The sequence below is a fragment of the Parus major genome, chromosome 21 (assembly GCF_001522545.3).
Source record: "Parus major isolate Abel chromosome 21, Parus_major1.1, whole genome shotgun sequence".
NCBI classification, from domain to species: Eukaryota; Metazoa; Chordata; class Aves; order Passeriformes; family Paridae; genus Parus; species Parus major.
The window spans coordinates 4,932,949-4,951,880 of NC_031789.1; the positions used below are offsets into that span (position 1 = coordinate 4,932,949).

The window sequence follows — 18,932 nt, forward strand, 5'->3', positions numbered from 1 at the left end:
TTTTCAAACTTACAAAAATATTAGCATTATTTTTAAACATCAGGCACAGCTGCAAGAGCCTCATGGCAGGTAGCAGGAGTAGCTCTCTCCATCGAGAGGTCAGTAATATTTATGACGAGTAATCAGACAGAAGTCCAGTTCATTCCCTAAATAAACTAGGAAATTATCAGGAATTCTGATAAAACTCCAAATACCCCCTGTTCCCAGTGGCTTAGCCACAAAGGAACCGCCGGTAGGGACTGATCTGGGGACCCTGGCACTGAAAAACTCGCCAGTTCTGTCACACCATGGCAACTTACAGCCTTTATCCCCCTGATACCAGGATTTTGGAGATGGATGCACTGACATGTTGATGTGTTTGTAGCTTTGTCGTGTGGAGGCGGTGTTTGTTGTTTGCTTCACGTACAGCTCGCTAGAAAACAAAGGGCAGCTTGTTCAGTCTTCCCATATAAATAGCTCGTCTTTGACGGGATGCAAGGACGCTTTTGCAGCTGCTAAAAAAGCAACAGCGGGACACTTGAACACTTACTTCCTTCTGAATTATCCCTGGGCTGCGGAAGGGCTGGAGCATTTGTACAAGATCGTGGAGTGCTGCACCTTCCTGGGGAGAGATGATTTGGTGGATTCCTTGTGAACTGTGTACTGAAACATCCATGACCTCACTTCTTCTCTTCCTACCACCTCAGCTGCAATCGCGGTGCTCCTCCCGGTTCCTTTTCCCTCTCCTTTTGCCACCCTTTCCCCCGCCCCTTTCCCGCCCCTTTTTACGCCCCTCACCGTCCGTTTCCCACCCCTCACACGCCCTTCCCTCTCCTTGCGCTCTTCCCGTCTCTTTTCCCGCCCCTCATGACGCCTTTTCCCACCCTTTTCCCACTCTTCCCGCCCCTTTTCCCGCCCTTTTCGCCCCCTCAGGGCAGGAGAGGCGTTTCCCGTCCTCTCGCGCAGCCCTGCTCCCTTTCCCGCCCCGCACTGACGGGATATCCCTGCGCGGGCGGCGGGTGCTCGGCCGCTGCCAGGGTCCCAGCGCCGCCTCAGGCCCCGTGTCCCTCCGCCCGCCATGTCGGCGGCGGCGGGCCCGGCGCGGCTGGTGCGGTGCGGGCAGAAGGACGAGCTGTACCGGGCCGCTCTGCGCAGTGGGGCTGGCACGGCGCTGCGGGGGCTGGCGGGTAATGCCTGTGGGGAGTTGGTTCCACCCCGAGCCCCCCCGGGTGTTGCGGGATCCGCCGGCACGGCGGATCCACACACACACCCCGCCCCCCGCGCCCTCTGGGGGCTTTGGATGGGGGTCGGAGGGGTTAGGGGGCTGATGGAGAGTCCGGGAGGAGTTCCGCGGGAAGGGCTCGGATAAGCACGGATTTGGTACAAAGTGACAGCCGCGACCCCGTCCCGCAGGTGCCCGGCTGTGGCTGGAGTGGAGGAGGGAGGTGGAGCTGCTCTCCGATGTGGCCTATTTCTTGCTGACCACGTTGTCAGGTAACCTTCTCCGTCAGTTATCACTTTTTTGTCATTTCTCCCAACATCTGAAAGCTTAGGGGCCAGTGCCGGGGCTGCTGTGCTGTTCACCACCTGAAACTGCCCAACAGCAGCTCTTTTCCGCGTGGGGGTTGGTTTGGATAAATGCCTTCTTGTAAATATGAAACCACGAAATTGTCGGGGTTGGCTTTAAACGCACTTTATCAACACAGATAGATGTTCTTCTAAAAGCTATTAAAAAAAAAACAAAAAACAAAAAACCAGGAATAGATAGCAGCAGGAAAAATATCCTGCTTCAAGCCTAAAACTGCAGATATTGGATGTCACCATGATGCTTATCTGAATTCAACAGAAAAAAAACCTATTTCCAAATTCCAAAGCCTGAGTTGTGGCCTAAAGAGCCTGTCCCCACTGCTCACCACATCCAGAATGATCCTGCAGTTGCCCTCTCACCCTGTTTTCTGTTGCACACATTGTTTAGGTTATCAGACCCTGGGAGAAGAGTATGTGAATATCATTCAGGTTGACCCAAGCAAGAAGAAGGTGCCTTCTTTCCTTTCTCGGGCCCTCTTCATTTCCCTGCACACCATGGTACCCTACTGCCTGGAAAAGGCACTGCTGCACCTGGAACATGAGCTGCAGATGGAGGCTGAGGAATCCAGGACCCCAGAAAACCCCCCAGCAATTTGCTTTCCCAGGAGGACCTTAATTCGCACCTGGATTCGGAAGCAGGTTGGGGAGCTGACAGAGCAGCAGAAGAAAACAGCCTCCCAAGTTGTGTCTGTCCTTAAACAATCTATCCCTCTGCTGCACCGGCTCCACCTAGCAGTGTTCTACATCCAGGGCACCTTCTATCACATGTCCAAAAGGATCGCAGGAATCTCATACGTAAGTGGTTTTGGTTGAAGATGTGTCCACTGCAGAATTTTGGCCTGTTCTGGGGTGCCTTATTCATAAAAAGGGTAAGGAATTTGGCTGTGGTTGCAGGAGTGAGAGGGAAAGTTTGGCTTTATGGGGGGGTGATGAGTCCCTGGAGTTAAGAGGTTACAGGTAATAAACATGAATCCAGTGTCCCAAGTTAATACCTGTGTAACTTCAGTCTGTCTGCCACAAGTACACTGGAAATGAGAGTTGACTTGATAAATCCATGGGAAATACGGTTTTGAACAACAGCCAGTACACATTTAGGTAGCACTTTCCTATATAGTTTTGTATCTTTACAAAAAAAATCAACCATATTGGCCCAGAAATGTGTATAGACAAAAGAATTCTCAACAATTCCCAGCATCAGTGCAGGAAAGAGGTGTCTGTTTAGTCAGAGATATGTAAGAAAACCAAACCAATTAAAGCTGCAATTTTTATGGGCAGACAGCAGCTAAGTCCAGACTGACTGGAAGTGATTATACCTCCTGAGAGACAGTTGGATGAGAAGTCCTAAAATGTCAGTTTTTTCCACATGAGAATCCTAAATCAAGTTTATTGCAGATAGAGAGAGGGGGAAGTTTCATAAAACTATAGTAACAAATACCTCTTTCTGTGAAATCTGTAGCTGCATTTTGGAGGATGGCAAGGAGAAGATCAGAGTATCCAATCAAGTTACCAGTTTCTTGGAATAATTTCACTCTTCCACCTTCTGCTGACCGTTGGAGTTCAGATGTACAGCTTCAAACAGAAGCAGAGAGCAAGGCAGGAGTGGAGGCTGTACCGCAACCTCACTCACCAGAAGTAAGAGGTGGTTCTTACTTCCTAGGAAAGAAGTGGGAGTGGCACAGCTGTCATGAATGGGGACAACACAGGAGTGACAGCCCAATTTGGGTTACAATCTGATGTAACAATTAATTAGCAAAACTAATTCCTTGCTGTTTTGTGCATGTCTTAAACTTCTTGCTTTGGTGGTTTTGAGACCTTCATGAAAAGGGTTAATACTTGAGCATGGGGTTTATTTCAGGATGGTGGTATCCAGTATTTCTAACAAGCAGGGTAAGTGCAATTAACTGCACTGTGCCTATGTTAATTAGAAGCACGAGCAAGGAGGTGGCTGCCGGGCGCCAGTCACGCTGCACACTGTGCTTGGAGGAGCGGAGGCACAGCACAGCCACCCCCTGCGGGCACCTCTTCTGCTGGGAGTGCATCACTGCCTGGTGCAACACCAGGGTGAGTACACAACACATCCACACTGCAACGTGCCCCCCACAGCCTGGCTCCTAATGCCCTGTCCCTCACTAGGGCACCCAGAGCTGATCAGCACCTCTGGAGTTGTTGAAATACAATGGCAGTTACATAGGTGAGGTCAGTAAGGTGAGCACATTAAACTGGGCCAGCTCAGGGGAGCTTGTACCACAGTTGAGACTGAAAAATTATTTTCTAAAAGTAGCTAAGCAGTTCTATTCAGATTTTTTAAAATAGTTCTATTTAGTATGTCCATCTACTGCCTTTTCTTTCTGCAGGCAGAATGTCCACTGTGCAGAGAGAAATTCCACCCTCAGAAACTGATCTACCTACGGCACTACCAAATGTAAAGGGAACCTCTTCTGTCTCCTGACAAGGGCTCCGACTCATGTTCATACAGCTTGGGTTGGTCCAAGAAAAGGCTTTACTAAACTGGAAACTGCCTGTGCAAGGTGGCACTACCTTCCCGTGTGACAGAATAAAGCTATTTGTGCTTCTACCCTTCTGTATCTTCTGATGCAGATCTTGACCATATTAAAAATGGGTTTCTAAAATATGCTTAACAGAAGTTTAATAGTGTTCTTCATTTTGGACAGTGGAAAACTTAAATTCTCATTCTCAAAATACAAGTGTAGACAATAAGTCCTCCACTCTTCCATAGCATCCTTAAGGCATTAATAAAATTCTATTATTTAATCTTAAGACTCCCTTCCTCCTGTAATATCATAATGTCCAGGCCGTGGACTTCAGGGGCAAGGAACAGAAGCACTACGCAAAGCCTGAGTTTAAGTGCAGTAGAAGTTCTGGTTATAAATGCCGTGTACCACTGTTTGCAATAAAGCAGAGTTCTGTGATTTGACAAACTAAAATCAGCTTAGATCAACAGAAAGAAGAAATGCAATGCCCCAGTAATGCAGACTGATCTCTTAACATTCAGTTTCCAAACTCAGGTTTTTCCATTGCTATTAGCAATGGAGACTTTTCAGCAAGTATTTCAGACACTGAGGCTATAGCAATATAACAAGGGGTGTTTTCCAAAGGCCAGGGGTGTTACCAATATTCCTGAAGAACAGGGAAAAAGATTGTTAATTGTTAACATATGTTGCCATTCTTGCATGATAGAAGATGCAGAAGATCAATTTATTTGTATTTTTCAAATACAGGTAGGGAAAAGAACCCAGGTGATCCAGCCTGTGCATCATGAGTTACAGTTTCAATAAATCTTTCAAAAATGGCACTGAATGTGGACTCAGAGGCAGGGCCATGTGTGCTACACTAAAAGCATTTTTAAGATGGGTATTTGTGCTGCAGAGATCCTGGTTATCCAACTAATAATTAGATCTCCAAGTGTTATCAAAATAACCTAGTAAATTTAGTTTACTTTTCATCGTATCTATACATGGAATATAAAATAGTTGGTGGTAACTATGTGAACACTTTATCATCACTACAAAAGCAATACCATCCTTTCTCACACCAGTAAAATTTGTAGCGTTCCTCACCTATTTAATTGTCAAGGCAACAGTGGAAGAAAAATAATCCTTATCACAAATCAGAACAGACTACCTAAGGAAATCACTGCCTCAGCTCCTTCCTGAAACAGTAAGGAAAAACATTTTGTTGCACATGAAAACAAACAGGAATTGATGACTGGGAAGCGTCTCTGAAGCTGTCCAGCCAAGTTTTTCATACATTCTTTAAGGGGAATTATTTTTTTAACATTTTTAAAATGTTAAAAAGCAGCGGAGCAAAGTTTAACAAAATGCCATCAGACTTGCCTGGCCATGGGAGGCTGAGATGCAGCTGGGGAACTGCACTGTTGGCCAAACAGCTCCTACAATCCATGTTTGAAAACTTAATCCCACTGGATGCAAGGCACCTGCCTTCCCATAAGGAAGGCACCAATCTAAACTTGCTTAAACTAAACCTCAAAATAAAGTTTAGGTAAAAATGTCACATTTGCAATGGATTTCATTAACACTCTTGTTTAGTAGGAATTATACCAGTTGGTAATTTTAGTACTAATGTTGTATTTTTCTCCTTGATTCATCCACATTCAGAAACTCTAGCAAGTCTGAAAACAGCTTCTTCAAGTCAAGGCTTTCAGATTTTCAGGCAACAAAACATGAGCATCCACAACTGGTACTTTCATAATGCCCATTCTGGGTGCTGTCTCCCTAATTTTAAGTGCTTAAATTCCTGGTTTCCACACTGCTAATAAAACAAACATGCAAACCAACATAAAGCCACAGGTCAATATGAGCTAAAACTACCTGTCACCTTCCCAGGATTACTGAATTCCACAGCTTCACAGAGCCTTCATTTGACAAGATCAGAGGAAAAGGTGCCTTCATACATTTCCCAACTAATTGTCTGCTGAAACTGCTTAATTCCATTCAGAATCTTCCAAGAGCTAATCTTTTCCTACCTTCTGGAAGTGAATGGTCCCTGAAGAGTTGATAAAGGCATTGCATGAAGGTAAACTGAGGGAAACCATTATTGAAAAGAAGTCATAAATAGTGTTAGATCAAGAGATGTATATAAATATAGAGAACAAGTAAAGGGGAACACTGTCTTTTAATAAATTTTGGAATTAAAAAGTCACTTAATAAAACTGCAGTTTTATCACATGAAAAAGTTTACATGCAGGTCATTTATCTCTCATTCTTTTTCCCCCCATAAAAAAAGAAAATCTGTGTTAAAACCCCCACCACCGTGTTCTGGCCAGTTTGGGTATGTCCTGTGGGGCTGGATGAAGTTAACTTCAATTATTCAAGAAAGAAATAATTATGAAAGAAATTCCCAATAATAACAATTAAAATATATATTTTTATAATTCCAGGTCCTCAAAGGAAATTGTGATAGAGTTTGAACAAAGTTCTAAGTCATCATGAAAGAGCCAAATTTTAGCATCTGCTGGGAGATGGAACAGTGAAACTGGCATTAAAACCCAATACAAACAAGTTGCTTTAGAAGCTAAATGAGTATTTTTGCCCTACTGCAAACCCAATAATTTAGTAATTTCTTATTCCTATCTATACTTGTTTGGTTATAACTCAGTAATACCATGCATTTAAGAAACTGTTTTAAGTTCTGTATCTAATTTAGGTCTACTGAATTTTTCTATGAAAACAGCACACGGCCATGAAGCAGAAAACAGCATCACGTGTGCCAGCTTACACTTTCCTCCACAGATGTGCACAGCACTTCAGGGTGATGTTGAGCAGGAGAACTATGTAAAAATATCCAACTCTAGGCCATTAACCTCTCCAGTGCAACGGATCTTGAAAGAAATGCATCATCCCAAATCCATGGGATTATCCAAAGTTTCTCCAACTTCTTACAAAAGAGAATAAACGCAATGCAATTTGGTTAGAATGCCAGTTTCCTTGAGAAACTGATGTTTCAGATAAAAATAGCAAGATCCTCATAAAATGAAAATTCAACTGCTTTGTCACCACTCTGTTAATCACTTTTATGAAGAAAAAAGGCATTGTTACAATGGCTCAAAATCGTTCCTTTAGTGAGCAGTAGAATTGGTCAACAGGTTGATTGCGTCTTCCTAGCTAGCAAAGGTCTTCCCCACATCCTCTTTCCCTTTGTATTTCCTCTTGCCATGTGTGAAGGGTATATATCTGTACTTTATCATGTGCTGCAAAGAGAAAACAGCAGTTGTTGAAGCAAGAAAGTCACATGATATTTAGAAAAAATGGTTTATAATACACACTGTAAATTACTGAAAGAGAGTTCTTAGTAAAGGTAATGAAATAGCTAATCCTACAGCAGTTTAAATCTAAATAGGAGCATGAGAGCAGTTTTATAAATCTCAGATTTTGGGTTACCCAAAAAATTGTACACTACAGTGAAGATTACTGATTGGGGGACAACAGGAAACAGGAGAGAGCACACAGATACTAATTTTTTAATACCCTTTCATCTTTAATTTACTACTTTGAATCACAGTACCTATCCAAAATTCTGAATATTTAGGAAAAAAGTTACTTTTTTAAAACACTAACAAACCATAAACAATTTGTTAAAATGGTCTAAATCACTTGCCTTATGTTCTTTCCCTTTCCACTATCTACTTTCTCACACCTTGTGAGAACTTCCTTTTTCACCCACCAGAGATGGTTCAACACCTCTGCATCCAAAACAGCCAAAAAAAGTGGATGAGAATCTGTATAAAACCCTGACACTGCACTCCGAAATCAAAACCTTCTTGTTTGAAAACAAGAATAAAGTTTTGTAAAATCTGCTCAAACAGTAAACATGTCCCACCTGAACAATTAATATTCAAGTATTAGTTATTGAAGTTCCTCCAGTAAAGTAAGCATATGCAGCATATTTAACCTCTGAAGGGCTCCAGTGAACGGCCAGTCTGGAGCAATGCTGTAAATCCTAACATCACAAATTCTCTGTTCTTTCCAAGTTACCTTGATTTGCCTCTTCATAGTGATGCAAAATAGCATAATGAAGTACATCACAAGGATTGGCCAAAACACAGGAACATTGAAAGCCTCAAAGAATGTACAAGCCATAGCAACCAGGATTCCTTTTGTGGCAGAGTGCCTAAAAAATAACAGTAACAATTAATCCTTCAAGCCCAGTTACCACTAATGTAATGCAGATATTTTTATTTTTCAAAAACAGAACACAGGCAAATGGATCCACTCACCAGAATTTGAATTCTGGGAGCCTTCTAATGAAAGGCCGAAATTCTTCATTTTGCCTAGTAGGTAAGGAAGGACCATCATCTAAAAATAACAGAAAAGAAATCAAACCACAGACCGACTCACAGTAGTTTTTTACACCATTCAGACTCCAGTTTTTCTTTTACTTTCTATCTTAAGAAAAAAAAAAAATCAAAAAACAAAGCCACACCAAATTTCCATTGCTACATGTAGATGCCGGTTAGAACTCGATGGTTTAACGTAAGTTCACATAGATTCCTTAAAATAAACTTAACATAGATTCCTTTAAAGAAAACAGGGAACAGGAATGCCAAGACACTTGAGTTACCACAGGGAGAGCTTAAGTCACATAAAACTCCTTTCAAAACACAGGAAATTAGTACAATATATATAGTACAGTATATATATAGTACAAGTGGAATATATTCAAGTCCCATGAAAAAGGACAAATTTTATAGAAATTCTTGATGTTAAGTTGTATAGATTTTTTTCAGGTCTAAAAAATAAAATGTAGTGCTAAAATTGCATTATCTTTACTGTATCAGACAAAAGGAGCTGAAGTTCAAACAAGTTTAAAAAAGGAATTTTTCCTCATACCTGAATCTTCCATTAGAGACGGGTCTACCTTTGGTGACAGGAAAGCTATGAAGAGGTTGAGATGGTAGATTCCCAAGGCATATGTCACAATATACCAGCCCTGCAGAGGGAGGAACAGACAAGGGTAAAATCCTGAAAACCATTTTCTGATACTGATTTTTTAACAAGATTAACCTGGGTTTTTTGCTTCCTTGAGAAGCTTTTCTATGTCCTCATAATAACTGAAGGGTTTCTGAGCTTGCAAAAATAACAAGAATTCTCAGTGATCGAAACAAGTTTTAGAGCAAATCTCTCATGTAGTGACAGACTGAACATGAAACTTTGGTCTGGCATCCAGGTTCTCTATGTTCAAGATGTGGACTTCAAAAGTAGTGAAGAGCATAAAACCATCCCTTTTAAAATCATCTTTGCAGCCTTCAGTGTCTGAAACGTTCCTACTATGACCTGTAAAGATTTCGCATTCTGTAATCTTCGGTTTTTGGGAATAACAGTTCCCAGGTTCCTCACTGAACTGCACACTGGCATGAAACAGAAACATCTGATTAGTAGGGAACAGCCTGCCCCTGGCCTGCTGGGAGAGAAATGCTGACAAAGCCATTCCTTATGGTTTTCATGACAAAAACAAACCCCTGGCTCTGAGCATGTTGTTACACAACTTTAATATAAAAGCAAAAAACTCAATTACAACAATTTTCAGAGATTTATTTTGTGATTTCAAATTGCCATCAGAAGAATATCTTCAACTATTCACACATCTTTTGTCTCTGCAGCAGCAACTTCCATACCCAGAGGATGTGTTCCTTCTTCACACTATACAATTTACCTTCTGCCACGTGCTTGAAGAATACCACACATGATTCTAAAGTAACAGCACACTTCAAAAACACTCTTAGAATCAAAATTAGATCAGCAATAATATCTGGAATTACTTCAGCATCAAATCCATCTTACCTGCAGTAAATAAACTCTAATCATGTAGATAAAGCTCAGCCCCAATGTGACAATCCATCGCACTGCAGTGTAGGGGGTAGATTTGTCTAACCAGGATTGGTAGATCTGGAGGAAACACAAAGTGCACAGTAAATAATAAATACTGTAAAATACTCGATTCACAATGGATAAAGCTTATTTGAGGGTAGTATGGGAAAAAGAAAGAATTTGGGAGGAGTATTTTGGGAAAGAGAATAACATGAAGCACTTGTACCCTTTACTACAAATAATACAGGACTTTACTTACAAGTGTCTGTGTTTTTACAAAGGCAAAAAAAAAAATTTCCTAATGCTTAGAACTGTAAAGCAATTGAGATTTTCTGTATTTTATGCAAGTTGCTTTCCTGAAGATAAATTTGAAACAAAATCTGAACTCACTTGTCATTTCTGACAGTAACGACATATTTTCCACTGTGTAATGTCACACAATATTCCAGTAAGCCATTTATTATAGATATTTATCTAGTTTAAAAGGATTCAAAAGAAATCTTTTGTACAGATTGTAGCATTTCAACAAGTCAGCCAACAAGCAGTGAGTTCAAGAAGCTGCAGTGAGATCTGCTTCTAAAGGAGTCAGAAAAATTCTTCACAAAACCAACCTGGCCGAGTCTTGAGAAAAATCTATAGACCACTGAAGGTTTTCCATGCACAGACTCCCCAATGCTGTCCCCTTCTGACATGGTGGCTGAGGAAACAAAACATGGGACAAGGGAACATTAACATCCAAAATCTAAGTTCAGGGAGGTTTACAGCACATTCTCTGAACCTGTATTTACATACAAAACTCTCCTGGCTTGTCCTGTTTGAAACAACTTATTCTAAATGAAGTATTCTTTAAAGAGAGGACCAAAACAAATGAAAATTCCTTATCCAAAAAAGGCAAAGAATAGGGTATTTTACAAAGGCAAGACAGGATCCAGTGTGTTTGGGGGAAGGAAATAAAGAAGCCCATAATCCAGGAAGAGCCCAGTTGGACATTTTCACCTTGCCAAGGCACAACCCCCTAAGCAGTGAGACATGAACTGCAGCACCTCCCTCCTGCCACCTCAGGCTCCAAAGGCAAAGAACAAAACCAGAGTAAGTAATTTTTTCTAAAAAAAAAGCTGCTTCAGATTTTAAATACTGAGTAACTACATAATGAAGAAGTAAATTCAGGACTCTGCACACCAGTGGTTTCAGACTCTGCCAGAGCACCAAACCCAAAATGCTGCCCACACTGGAATCATTCAATGAGTTTCTGTCTCTTGAACACCAACAGCTGAGCAGTAACAGAAGTTTTATACAAGAGTAAAACTGTACAGTCAGTGGGCAAAGAGCCTGAATCCAAATGAAAAAAAAACCTACACAAGGGGATTATTTTTCAGTCCATGCCTCTGCTACCAATTGAAGAGCTTTATTTTTCATATCAGTGAGTTTTACAGCTCATTTCAAGATAGAAGCCAATTAAAGTGGATCCTAAGCAGAAACATTTTGCCACATCACGAAGAGCAATCACTGGCATTACTTCCTGGAATGCTCATCTGTGGGTGGGACTATGTAACCCAGGATTCTGGGAGTACATTCAGCCCTACTCAAGAGCCTCAGAGAGTAACAAGTCTGTATGAAACATTCATAAATTAAAAAAAAAAAAAAAAAAAAAAAGTAAATTGTCTTAGATGCTGCAATACAGTGACTGCTGCAGAAAATTCAAGATCAAGGACAATCTGAGGAGGCACAAAAACTTAAAGCTGTTTATTTTTTCTGTAAACATCTGAAAATTACATCATATGGAATAATTAGAAAGTAGGAAAAAAGAAGCCCTGTTACACTTCAAAAGCTAAGGGGACTCATTAGGAGGCTTCAAGAGCTGAGTCCACTTTAATTCAAGCTATAGCTAAAAGAAAAGAAGGTAGTAGAAAGTCATACAATATACACACTTTTCCATAACTGGCAAAAAGAAGTAATTATTCTTCTCCCCACCCTCTGAACAATTTCTGCAGGGCAGAAATTGTTCAGTGGTCTCAGCTGAACATGATTTATTTTGGGGTATTTTTTAATGTGCTGAAGTATAAATCTGTAACAAAAAGTTACTGAACTAATTAGAATCACAGAATAATTTATCAGAGACCAAGGAAAACTCTAATAGTCTCAAAATTGATTCTTCAGATACATACGCTCACAGAAAATATGGACTAAAAGTAGACTATACAAGAGTATCTTGTAAATGTTACCCTGTGCATAGCAAGTGGAAAATCATGTGAGGCTTCTGAAGGCTTTATGCTGGAGAAGGGATCTTGCTTCGAGTAGAATATTACATTATATGTGATTATGCATGATTTCCTATCATGCATACAGTTCTTCCAGAGCAGACCAAGAAATTCAACAGTCCTACTGAGGAGAAACCCCTCTGGGGCTTAGTTTCACCACAAAACACAGACTAGAATTTAAGGTAATATTTCTTGTCACATTAAAACTGTGCTGGAAGGACACCTGCAATGAACAATTATCAACAGCAGGAGCACTTGGCACTACTCTGAGTGCAGTTTACAGTTAAGAACACTAGATTCTGTTGGTTTAAGGGAATGATTAAACCTAGACAGCTTCAATTTCTCCTTCATAATCATGGAACCATAGAATGATTTGGGTCCTTAAAGATCATCCCATTCTAGCCCCTGCCATGGGCAGGGACACCTTCCACTGCCCCAGGTTGCTCCAAGCCCTGTCCAACCTGGTCTTGGACACTTCCAGGGATTCACAGCAGCCACAGCTTTTCTGGGCACGCTGTGCCAGGGCCTCACCACCCTCACAGTTTCTTCCTAATATCCCATCTAACGCTGCCCTCTGGAAATTTTAAGCCACTCTCCGCTGTCCTGTCAGTCCAGGCCCTTGTGAAAAGCCTCTCTCCATCTGTCTTGTAAACGTAACATCAGATTCGCTGCCCAGCACAAGGAACCTCCAAGTGACCGCCCTCCAGCCACTCCAGGACAGGTAACACTCAGCCAGAGACACAGAGAGATTAACAAGGGAATAGTTTGCTACTAGTAAAACTGAGACTGCTACTAAAGCAAGACGGTATTACAGCAGTTTTCTCTGCTGAAAACACCACATAAGCAAAGGTACAGCCTGATAAATTATGCTTTTTCCCACAATCGTGATGGTAATTTCATTACAAACACCACTGAGCGCTGAGTTCTGAAAAGCAGAACCTCTGGCTGTAAGAATATTTACTTTAAGCCTCACATCATCACACAGAGGTACAGAATTTCAGCACAACTCTGTTCATGTTATAGATGTTTCTTAAATTTAAAATATAAGTTAAGCAGATAACTAGCAAAAACACGTTACACATTCAAGTTACCTTGTAGAAGAAACGTCTTTGAAGAACAACACACTAAGTTAATTTATTAAAGAACTGGGTGAACGGACAACCACGGGGAAACAGCCCATTGGTCCCTCAGATTGGTTCTTCACACTAAAAAAAGGCATTGTTTAATTTTATCCATTGCAACAGCAGCTGAGAAGCACCTGCGCTTCTCGCCTGTGCCGGCAAGAGGGGATTTCCCCTTGCCCAGACACTGCTCAGCCCCGGCGCGGCGGGACGCTCGGTACAATGAACGGGGAGGAGCTGCGCTGCCTCGGCACGGGGCGGGGCCCGCGGAGGGGGACACGAGAACCCGGGAGGCCCCAGCCGGAGCGCCGAGCCCGCAGTAGCCCCCGCGCTCCCAAAGGGACCGCTCGCTCCAGGCCTCAAGCCCGCCCGCCCGCGGATGTTAGCGCCGCGCCCGGCGGCCCAGAGGCGCACTGCCCGCGCCCGCTCCCACTCCGCTCCGGCCCCGGTACTCACAGGCTACCGGGCCGGTCCAGCCTTCCGCTCCCGCCCCTCCACACACCAATATGGCGGCAGCACCGGAACGTACTTCCGCTTCCGGGGTTTAGGGGCGGAGCACAGCCCCGATGCTACCCCGCTATTGGCCTCCGGGGGAGCGGGCGGGGCCGCAGTATCGGGCGGGTCGACGGGAGGCGTGCAGGGTCCGTGAGGGGGGACGGAGAGCGGGCGGAGCGGTACCAGCGGAGAGGTGGGAGGTGTGGGAGACGTGTATGTGTGGCCTGTGACGCAGGGCAGGATCAGGCGGTACCGGCGCGGACCAAGCGCAGGACAGGACGGGAGTCGCGCCGCTGAACGCCCTGCTATCCTGAGGGGAGCACTAGGCCCCGCCTCCCTCGCTCGTGCAGCCAATGGGAACGGCTGCTTCGGCGGGAGCGGACGCGCGGCCAATGGCGGGACGGCGGCAGGCGGGGCCGGGGCCGAACCGAGCCTAGCCGAACCCCGCCGAGCCTGAACCGATCTCTACCGAGATTGGCTGAGTCATGCCCGAACCCAACCCAACGCAGCCGGATTTGGCCGAGCTTTAACCGAGCTCTACCGTAATGGGCCGAGCCGGAGTCGAACCGAACCGAGCCGAGTGGAGCCCCCTCACAGGATGAGGCCAAAGCTGTTGAAGGATTTAAAGTTTTAAGGAGTTCAGTGTATTTTATTTCATGAGTACGTGAACGTTTGGGAATCAAAATCAGCAGGAGAAGACAAGAAATACTCGTTACTTGGAAAAAGAGGTGACAAACATCCCTACACGTGATGAGATGCGTTTGTTCCCGTGGAACAGAAACACTGATAAACAAACCCTGGGGATCATAATTTATTTTTCCTGGATCCGCTGCCACGAGGCTGTTCCGAACAGTTCTGTACCGCCTTTGGGCACCACTGGGCGTCTCTCCAGTATCTGTTTTGGGGCTGAATCAGTAAATTCTCTAGGCCCTATGGCTGCAGCATTTAGTACTGAAGTTTACGCTTACTACGTTCTCAAAAGTGACAAGATGCCAAAAAAATAGTCCTGACACTTCTGAAAATCTATTGATTTAGTACTTACAGTATGCAACTATATAAGTATGCTTATTTATTTCATACATATAATAAATAGGTGAAAACTGAAATACATTAATATATAAATTGTACAATATATTGATATAAATAACTATTTTATATATTTACACATAAATATACATATATATAATTATATATTGCTATATAACTTTAAAGAGACAAGTGATTCCTCAGCACATTCTGTTTTCAAATTATATAGCTTAACATGAAACAATAAAAACATAAATACCCTTTTTTCAAGCAAAATAATAGCTTAGAGTTTGGGTTTTTTTAAGCTGTTTAGAATTACATATTTATTTACTTGCCATAAATTATCATTAATTTATGGAAGAGCTAAGCAGCCTTCTGGAAAATAAACAAGAAATATGGGAAAGAATCAGAATTCTGGAACAATATGGGTTGGAAAGGACCTTAAAGGTCATCAGTGGAGTGATTATGGCTGGGCATCCCAGGGGACACAAACCTGGCTGTAACTTAAGTGGCAAAACTTGGTTCAGTGCCTAAAAAAGGGAAAATCTTTAAGTTAAGGATCTGAGAATTCTGTCTGTGCACATAAGGTATTGCACATGAGATTCTGAAGTTTGTTTCCTTGGTCAGATTATCTCAGTGACACCAAACGTTATTGGTGATCAGTCAGTGCACCCAGACATCTCACAGATAGTTATGCCTGAAAACTGTGTAAAACTGTAGGTATTTGGAAAAAATGTGTGTTTCTTTTCCCTCTCTTAAAATAGTACTGTGGACATCCTGAAGTAATCTGCTGGAGCAAGAAAATGTAGGCAAATATTTTAAGCTCTAGGGTATCCCAGCATTACTTCTGTGGGGTATAGAATGGATTGAATCATGATATGAATGTTTAATCTGTCCTCAGTTTCAGTTGCAGCAGCATCAGGGCCAAATTTTTAGATCAGTCCTTGACAAGTGATAATTTTTTTAGTGAATGGATGCTGTCAGTTAACAGCACATTGCAGTCTGGGAATCTTCAGAGATTCAGGTCGATTAAATGTCCAGTAAACAAGCAATAATTAAAACTATCAACAGAGGAGACCATTAATAGCAAACAACTCTGATTTATGTCCTTTTTAACAGTAAAACTGGTTTTGCGTTCAGTAAAAATCTTGTTAAGAGCTGCAAGACAGAAACTATAACTGAGTAATAGGGAACATGGAGCAGAGTCCCTGAAAGGTAGTTTTAAAAATAATTAAATAAAGTCCCCAGTGACCTGTGGTGGCCTGTCTGGTTTTCATGTATTTTTACGTGCACAGCTTTGAGAATGGAAGAAAACAATGACACATGAATGAAGTTTGCAGAGGTTAATGAAGGAAAACCCTTATTTTTTGCCATAAAAATATTTCTTCCCTGTGATCCCTCCTCTCTGGCTGCTGCCATTCTGTTCCCATAGCTGCTTCCTTGTGTGCTTTGGCTGAGTGTGGTTTGTCCTCATTCCTGAAGAACCCCTGCTGTATGACACACCTGTTAACCACACAAACAGGTGCCTGGCCTTCTGGGCTTCCTCACCTGCAGGAATCCATCTCAGGTACCTGTTCAGAGCACTCATCATGGCTTCAGTTCTCCGCAAATTGTTTAAATTTCTGCAATTTCAGTTATTTAGAATTAGGCTGTAAGTGGGTAATAGGACATTTGAAGATACAATGAATCTTCCTACATCTCGATTGTGGTTATGATTACAACATAAGGATATATGATGTAAAAATATAAATAAAACTATTTCTGATTTAAACACCATGAACCAATCTCCCCACTAGTAAGTGCTGAGCTCTAGTTTAGTGGCTTTTGGAGGGGACCGCTAAATTCTGGTTAGTAAGAGACTACCCTGAGTACGGCTACATGTGAATTTCTGTAGTTAATTTACTACTGTTCATTTGTTTTTTCAGAACTAGCTGTTTCAAATGTTCCCCATGATGAATAAATTTGTATCATCTCAGGTTTTTCAAACACAAAATGAGTCATGCCAACCTGTTTTCGTAGGCTGCTGCAGAAATGAATTAATATGATAATGTGACCCTGTGAAATTACTGCTGTTCATGTACTAAGTGTTCTTATTTATTGCCCGTAACATTTAATTGTAGTTTGAATAAATTCCGTATAAATGCATTTTCTGCAAAGTTTAGAAACAATCCACAATTACATGGTGCAGTTGCAGGAATAAATTCCCTATCAGTGATTCTTAGGAGAGGAATATTTGTAGGGTTTATACCAAGCTGATGATAAACAGCTTTGCCTTTATCAGTACCTGTTTGTCATGAACTCTTCACAGAATCCCAGACTGGTTTGGGTCGGGAGGGACCTTAAACCCCATCCAGTTCCACTTCTGCCACAGGCAGGGACACCTTCCACTATCCCAGGGTGCTCCAAACCCTGACCAACCTGGCCTTGGACACTTCCAGGGATCTCCAGGCATCCATTTCTGGTTTGGTCTCTATCAGCAGCTTGCAGTGGCTTTGTGTCTGTGGCATCTTATGTCTCTGAATCACAGAAAATACAGGACCTTGCTAAAACATGAGGGGTTTTATGTGTTTAAAGCAGAATTTCCAATTCTGGCTTAAAATCCAAACCAAACACAAACAAACCTCCCGCAGTATAACTCATCCCATCACTGGGAGCTTGGAGCTTTTCCTTTTTCTCTCTCCCTGCTCCCTTTGGGCACCAGTGGCTCTTTTTCTGGAGGCCCCAGTGTCACTACGGGTGTTCACGCCTTTGTTTCTCTGCAGAAATGTGTGATGTAGAGATAGTGCTTATGTGGACGTCAGCATTTCCAAACCTTGCATGTGTTGCATTGCTAAGCAACTTTAGGCAACACTTATCTCTCCTCCTGATGCCATCTGGAAAAGAGGATTGACAAGGAAATGTGCCAGGGAGAGACAAAGGCACATCTAAGAAAGAGGTGGCTTAATTGCCTAAGAGAATGAGTGACATTAATAGTAGGCAATCATCAGAAGTGATTGAAAGCAGGCACAATGCTTCTCAGGTAGTGATAAGGAAGCTCTGGGAAAGGTGTATTATACCCCCTGGCCTCTTCCCTCCCTGCAGGAAGCAGAACTTGGCTGCATCCCACTGCATGATGGAAGATGAAGGCCCCAGAGATTTCAGTTTATAAATTAGATACAGTTCCAGTGACAATGAGTCTCTTCTAGATCTTTCAGTGGTTCTGTCCATCCAGGAGTATGACTGGCTGGCTGCTGTTTAGAGGTCCTTCCCTGTCGCTCTATTAGGAACGGGGAGAAGAACGACACAGACTCTCTTGGGAGTCGAACAGGAGACTTTCTCCAAGGTTTATTACCTCAGATCTTTTTTATAGACCGATACATGAAAATACAGAAAAGTAAAACTCTTATTGGTTAGTAAAATAACACATCATCATCATTGGTCAGTGGGGTACACCACCCCTCGACCTTCTCTTGCAAGAAAACAAGGAACAGACAAACAGCACCTGCAAGGCTGTCTTCTATCTCTGAGGATTATTTTAATTCCTCCTTATGATTTCCCAGGCTACTTTCTCAGGCAAGACTGAGAAAGTTGTGTGGCCTGCTATTCCACAGGCACTGTGCTCCCTGCTTCATAGTTAGCATCTATACTTCCCCTACAGCAGAGGAGGCTGTGAACTGTCAGTGGAGCCTGGAACTTGAGTTGTTGCTTGTAGAGATTTTGTACACATGATTTTGTACATGAGTTACCATCAGTCCAGCTATCCTGGGATAACTGCTGAGGAAAACATCCTGTGCTTTGTGGGGATGGCAGGGACAGAGCAGAGCACGTAGTGTCAGGAGTGTGTTTCTAAAGAAGTTCCTTGTCCTTGTTGTTATCCTCAGCACATCTGTAACTGCCAAAGGTGTAAACCAAGCTACACCTTTGGCTACTAAATCCATATGGAGCTTCAGCTGGGTTCACACACATTTGAGAATTGCAGGAGGCCTTTTTTTTGTACCTCTGCTGTTATCACATAAAAAGCCAAATATCCAACTCAATAAAAGAATGTTCATTTCAGATTTTAAATATTCTTATTCTCTAGGACTTTATTTTAAAGCACTAGCTAAAAAAATCAACAGAAAACTTACTTATTTCTTGCTGTA

The 18,932-nt window shown here is 42.4% G+C and overlaps 3 protein-coding genes across 15 annotated transcripts in view; 1 reads left to right on the forward strand and 2 right to left on the reverse strand.

Annotated features, from left to right (window-relative positions):
• Positions 1-3,091, reverse strand: part of PLCH2 (phospholipase C eta 2) — an 81,092-nt gene extending 78,001 nt beyond the window's left edge. For 7 of the 9 annotated variants that reach the window (XM_033519239.1, XM_015648263.3, XM_033519237.1 and 4 more), the window contains exons 1-3: positions 3,002-3,091; positions 530-601; positions 300-412 (exon numbers count right to left, since the gene is read on the reverse strand). The gene's annotated coding sequence lies outside the window, so the exon portion shown is untranslated. The remainder of the gene's footprint in view (positions 1-299; positions 413-529; positions 602-3,001) is intronic. The other 2 variants (XM_033519238.1, XM_015648265.3) reach the window with 2 other exon arrangements.
• On the forward strand, positions 866-4,202 carry PEX10 (peroxisomal biogenesis factor 10). 4 transcript variants are annotated; one of them, XR_001524811.3, is made up of 7 exons: positions 866-1,166; positions 1,393-1,473; positions 1,955-2,361; positions 3,023-3,198; positions 3,492-3,627; positions 3,700-3,771; positions 3,921-4,013. XR_001524811.3 is itself a non-coding variant. In XM_015648497.3 (7 exons), the coding sequence occupies exons 1-6, from the start codon at positions 1,058-1,060 to the stop codon at positions 3,712-3,714; spliced, it is 924 nt and encodes a 307-aa protein (XP_015503983.1). In that variant the 5' UTR covers positions 866-1,057; the 3' UTR covers positions 3,715-3,757; positions 3,921-4,010. The 4 variants fall into 4 exon arrangements, 3 of the variants coding, with proteins under 3 accessions (XP_015503983.1, XP_015503981.1, XP_015503980.1); XM_015648497.3 differs by having other exon boundaries at positions 3,700-3,757; positions 3,921-4,010; XM_015648495.3 differs by lacking the exon at positions 3,700-3,771 and having other exon boundaries at positions 867-1,166; positions 3,495-3,627; positions 3,921-4,202.
• A 1,998-nt stretch (positions 4,203-6,200) lies between these two features.
• RER1 (retention in endoplasmic reticulum sorting receptor 1) lies at positions 6,201-13,850 on the reverse strand. 2 transcript variants are annotated; one of them, XM_015648498.3, is made up of 8 exons: positions 13,747-13,847; positions 13,261-13,374; positions 10,523-10,608; positions 9,885-9,989; positions 8,934-9,033; positions 8,321-8,399; positions 8,079-8,214; positions 6,201-7,294 (listed from the first exon to the last, which is right to left on the reverse strand). In XM_015648498.3, exons 3-8 carry the CDS (start codon positions 10,601-10,603, stop codon positions 7,205-7,207), a joined length of 591 nt encoding a protein of 196 aa, XP_015503984.1. In that variant the 5' UTR covers positions 10,604-10,608; positions 13,261-13,374; positions 13,747-13,847; the 3' UTR covers positions 6,201-7,204. The 2 variants fall into 2 exon arrangements, with proteins under 2 accessions (XP_015503984.1, XP_015503985.1); XM_015648499.3 differs by lacking the exon at positions 13,261-13,374 and having other exon boundaries at positions 13,747-13,850.
• Between the last annotated feature and the right edge of the window lie 5,082 nt (positions 13,851-18,932).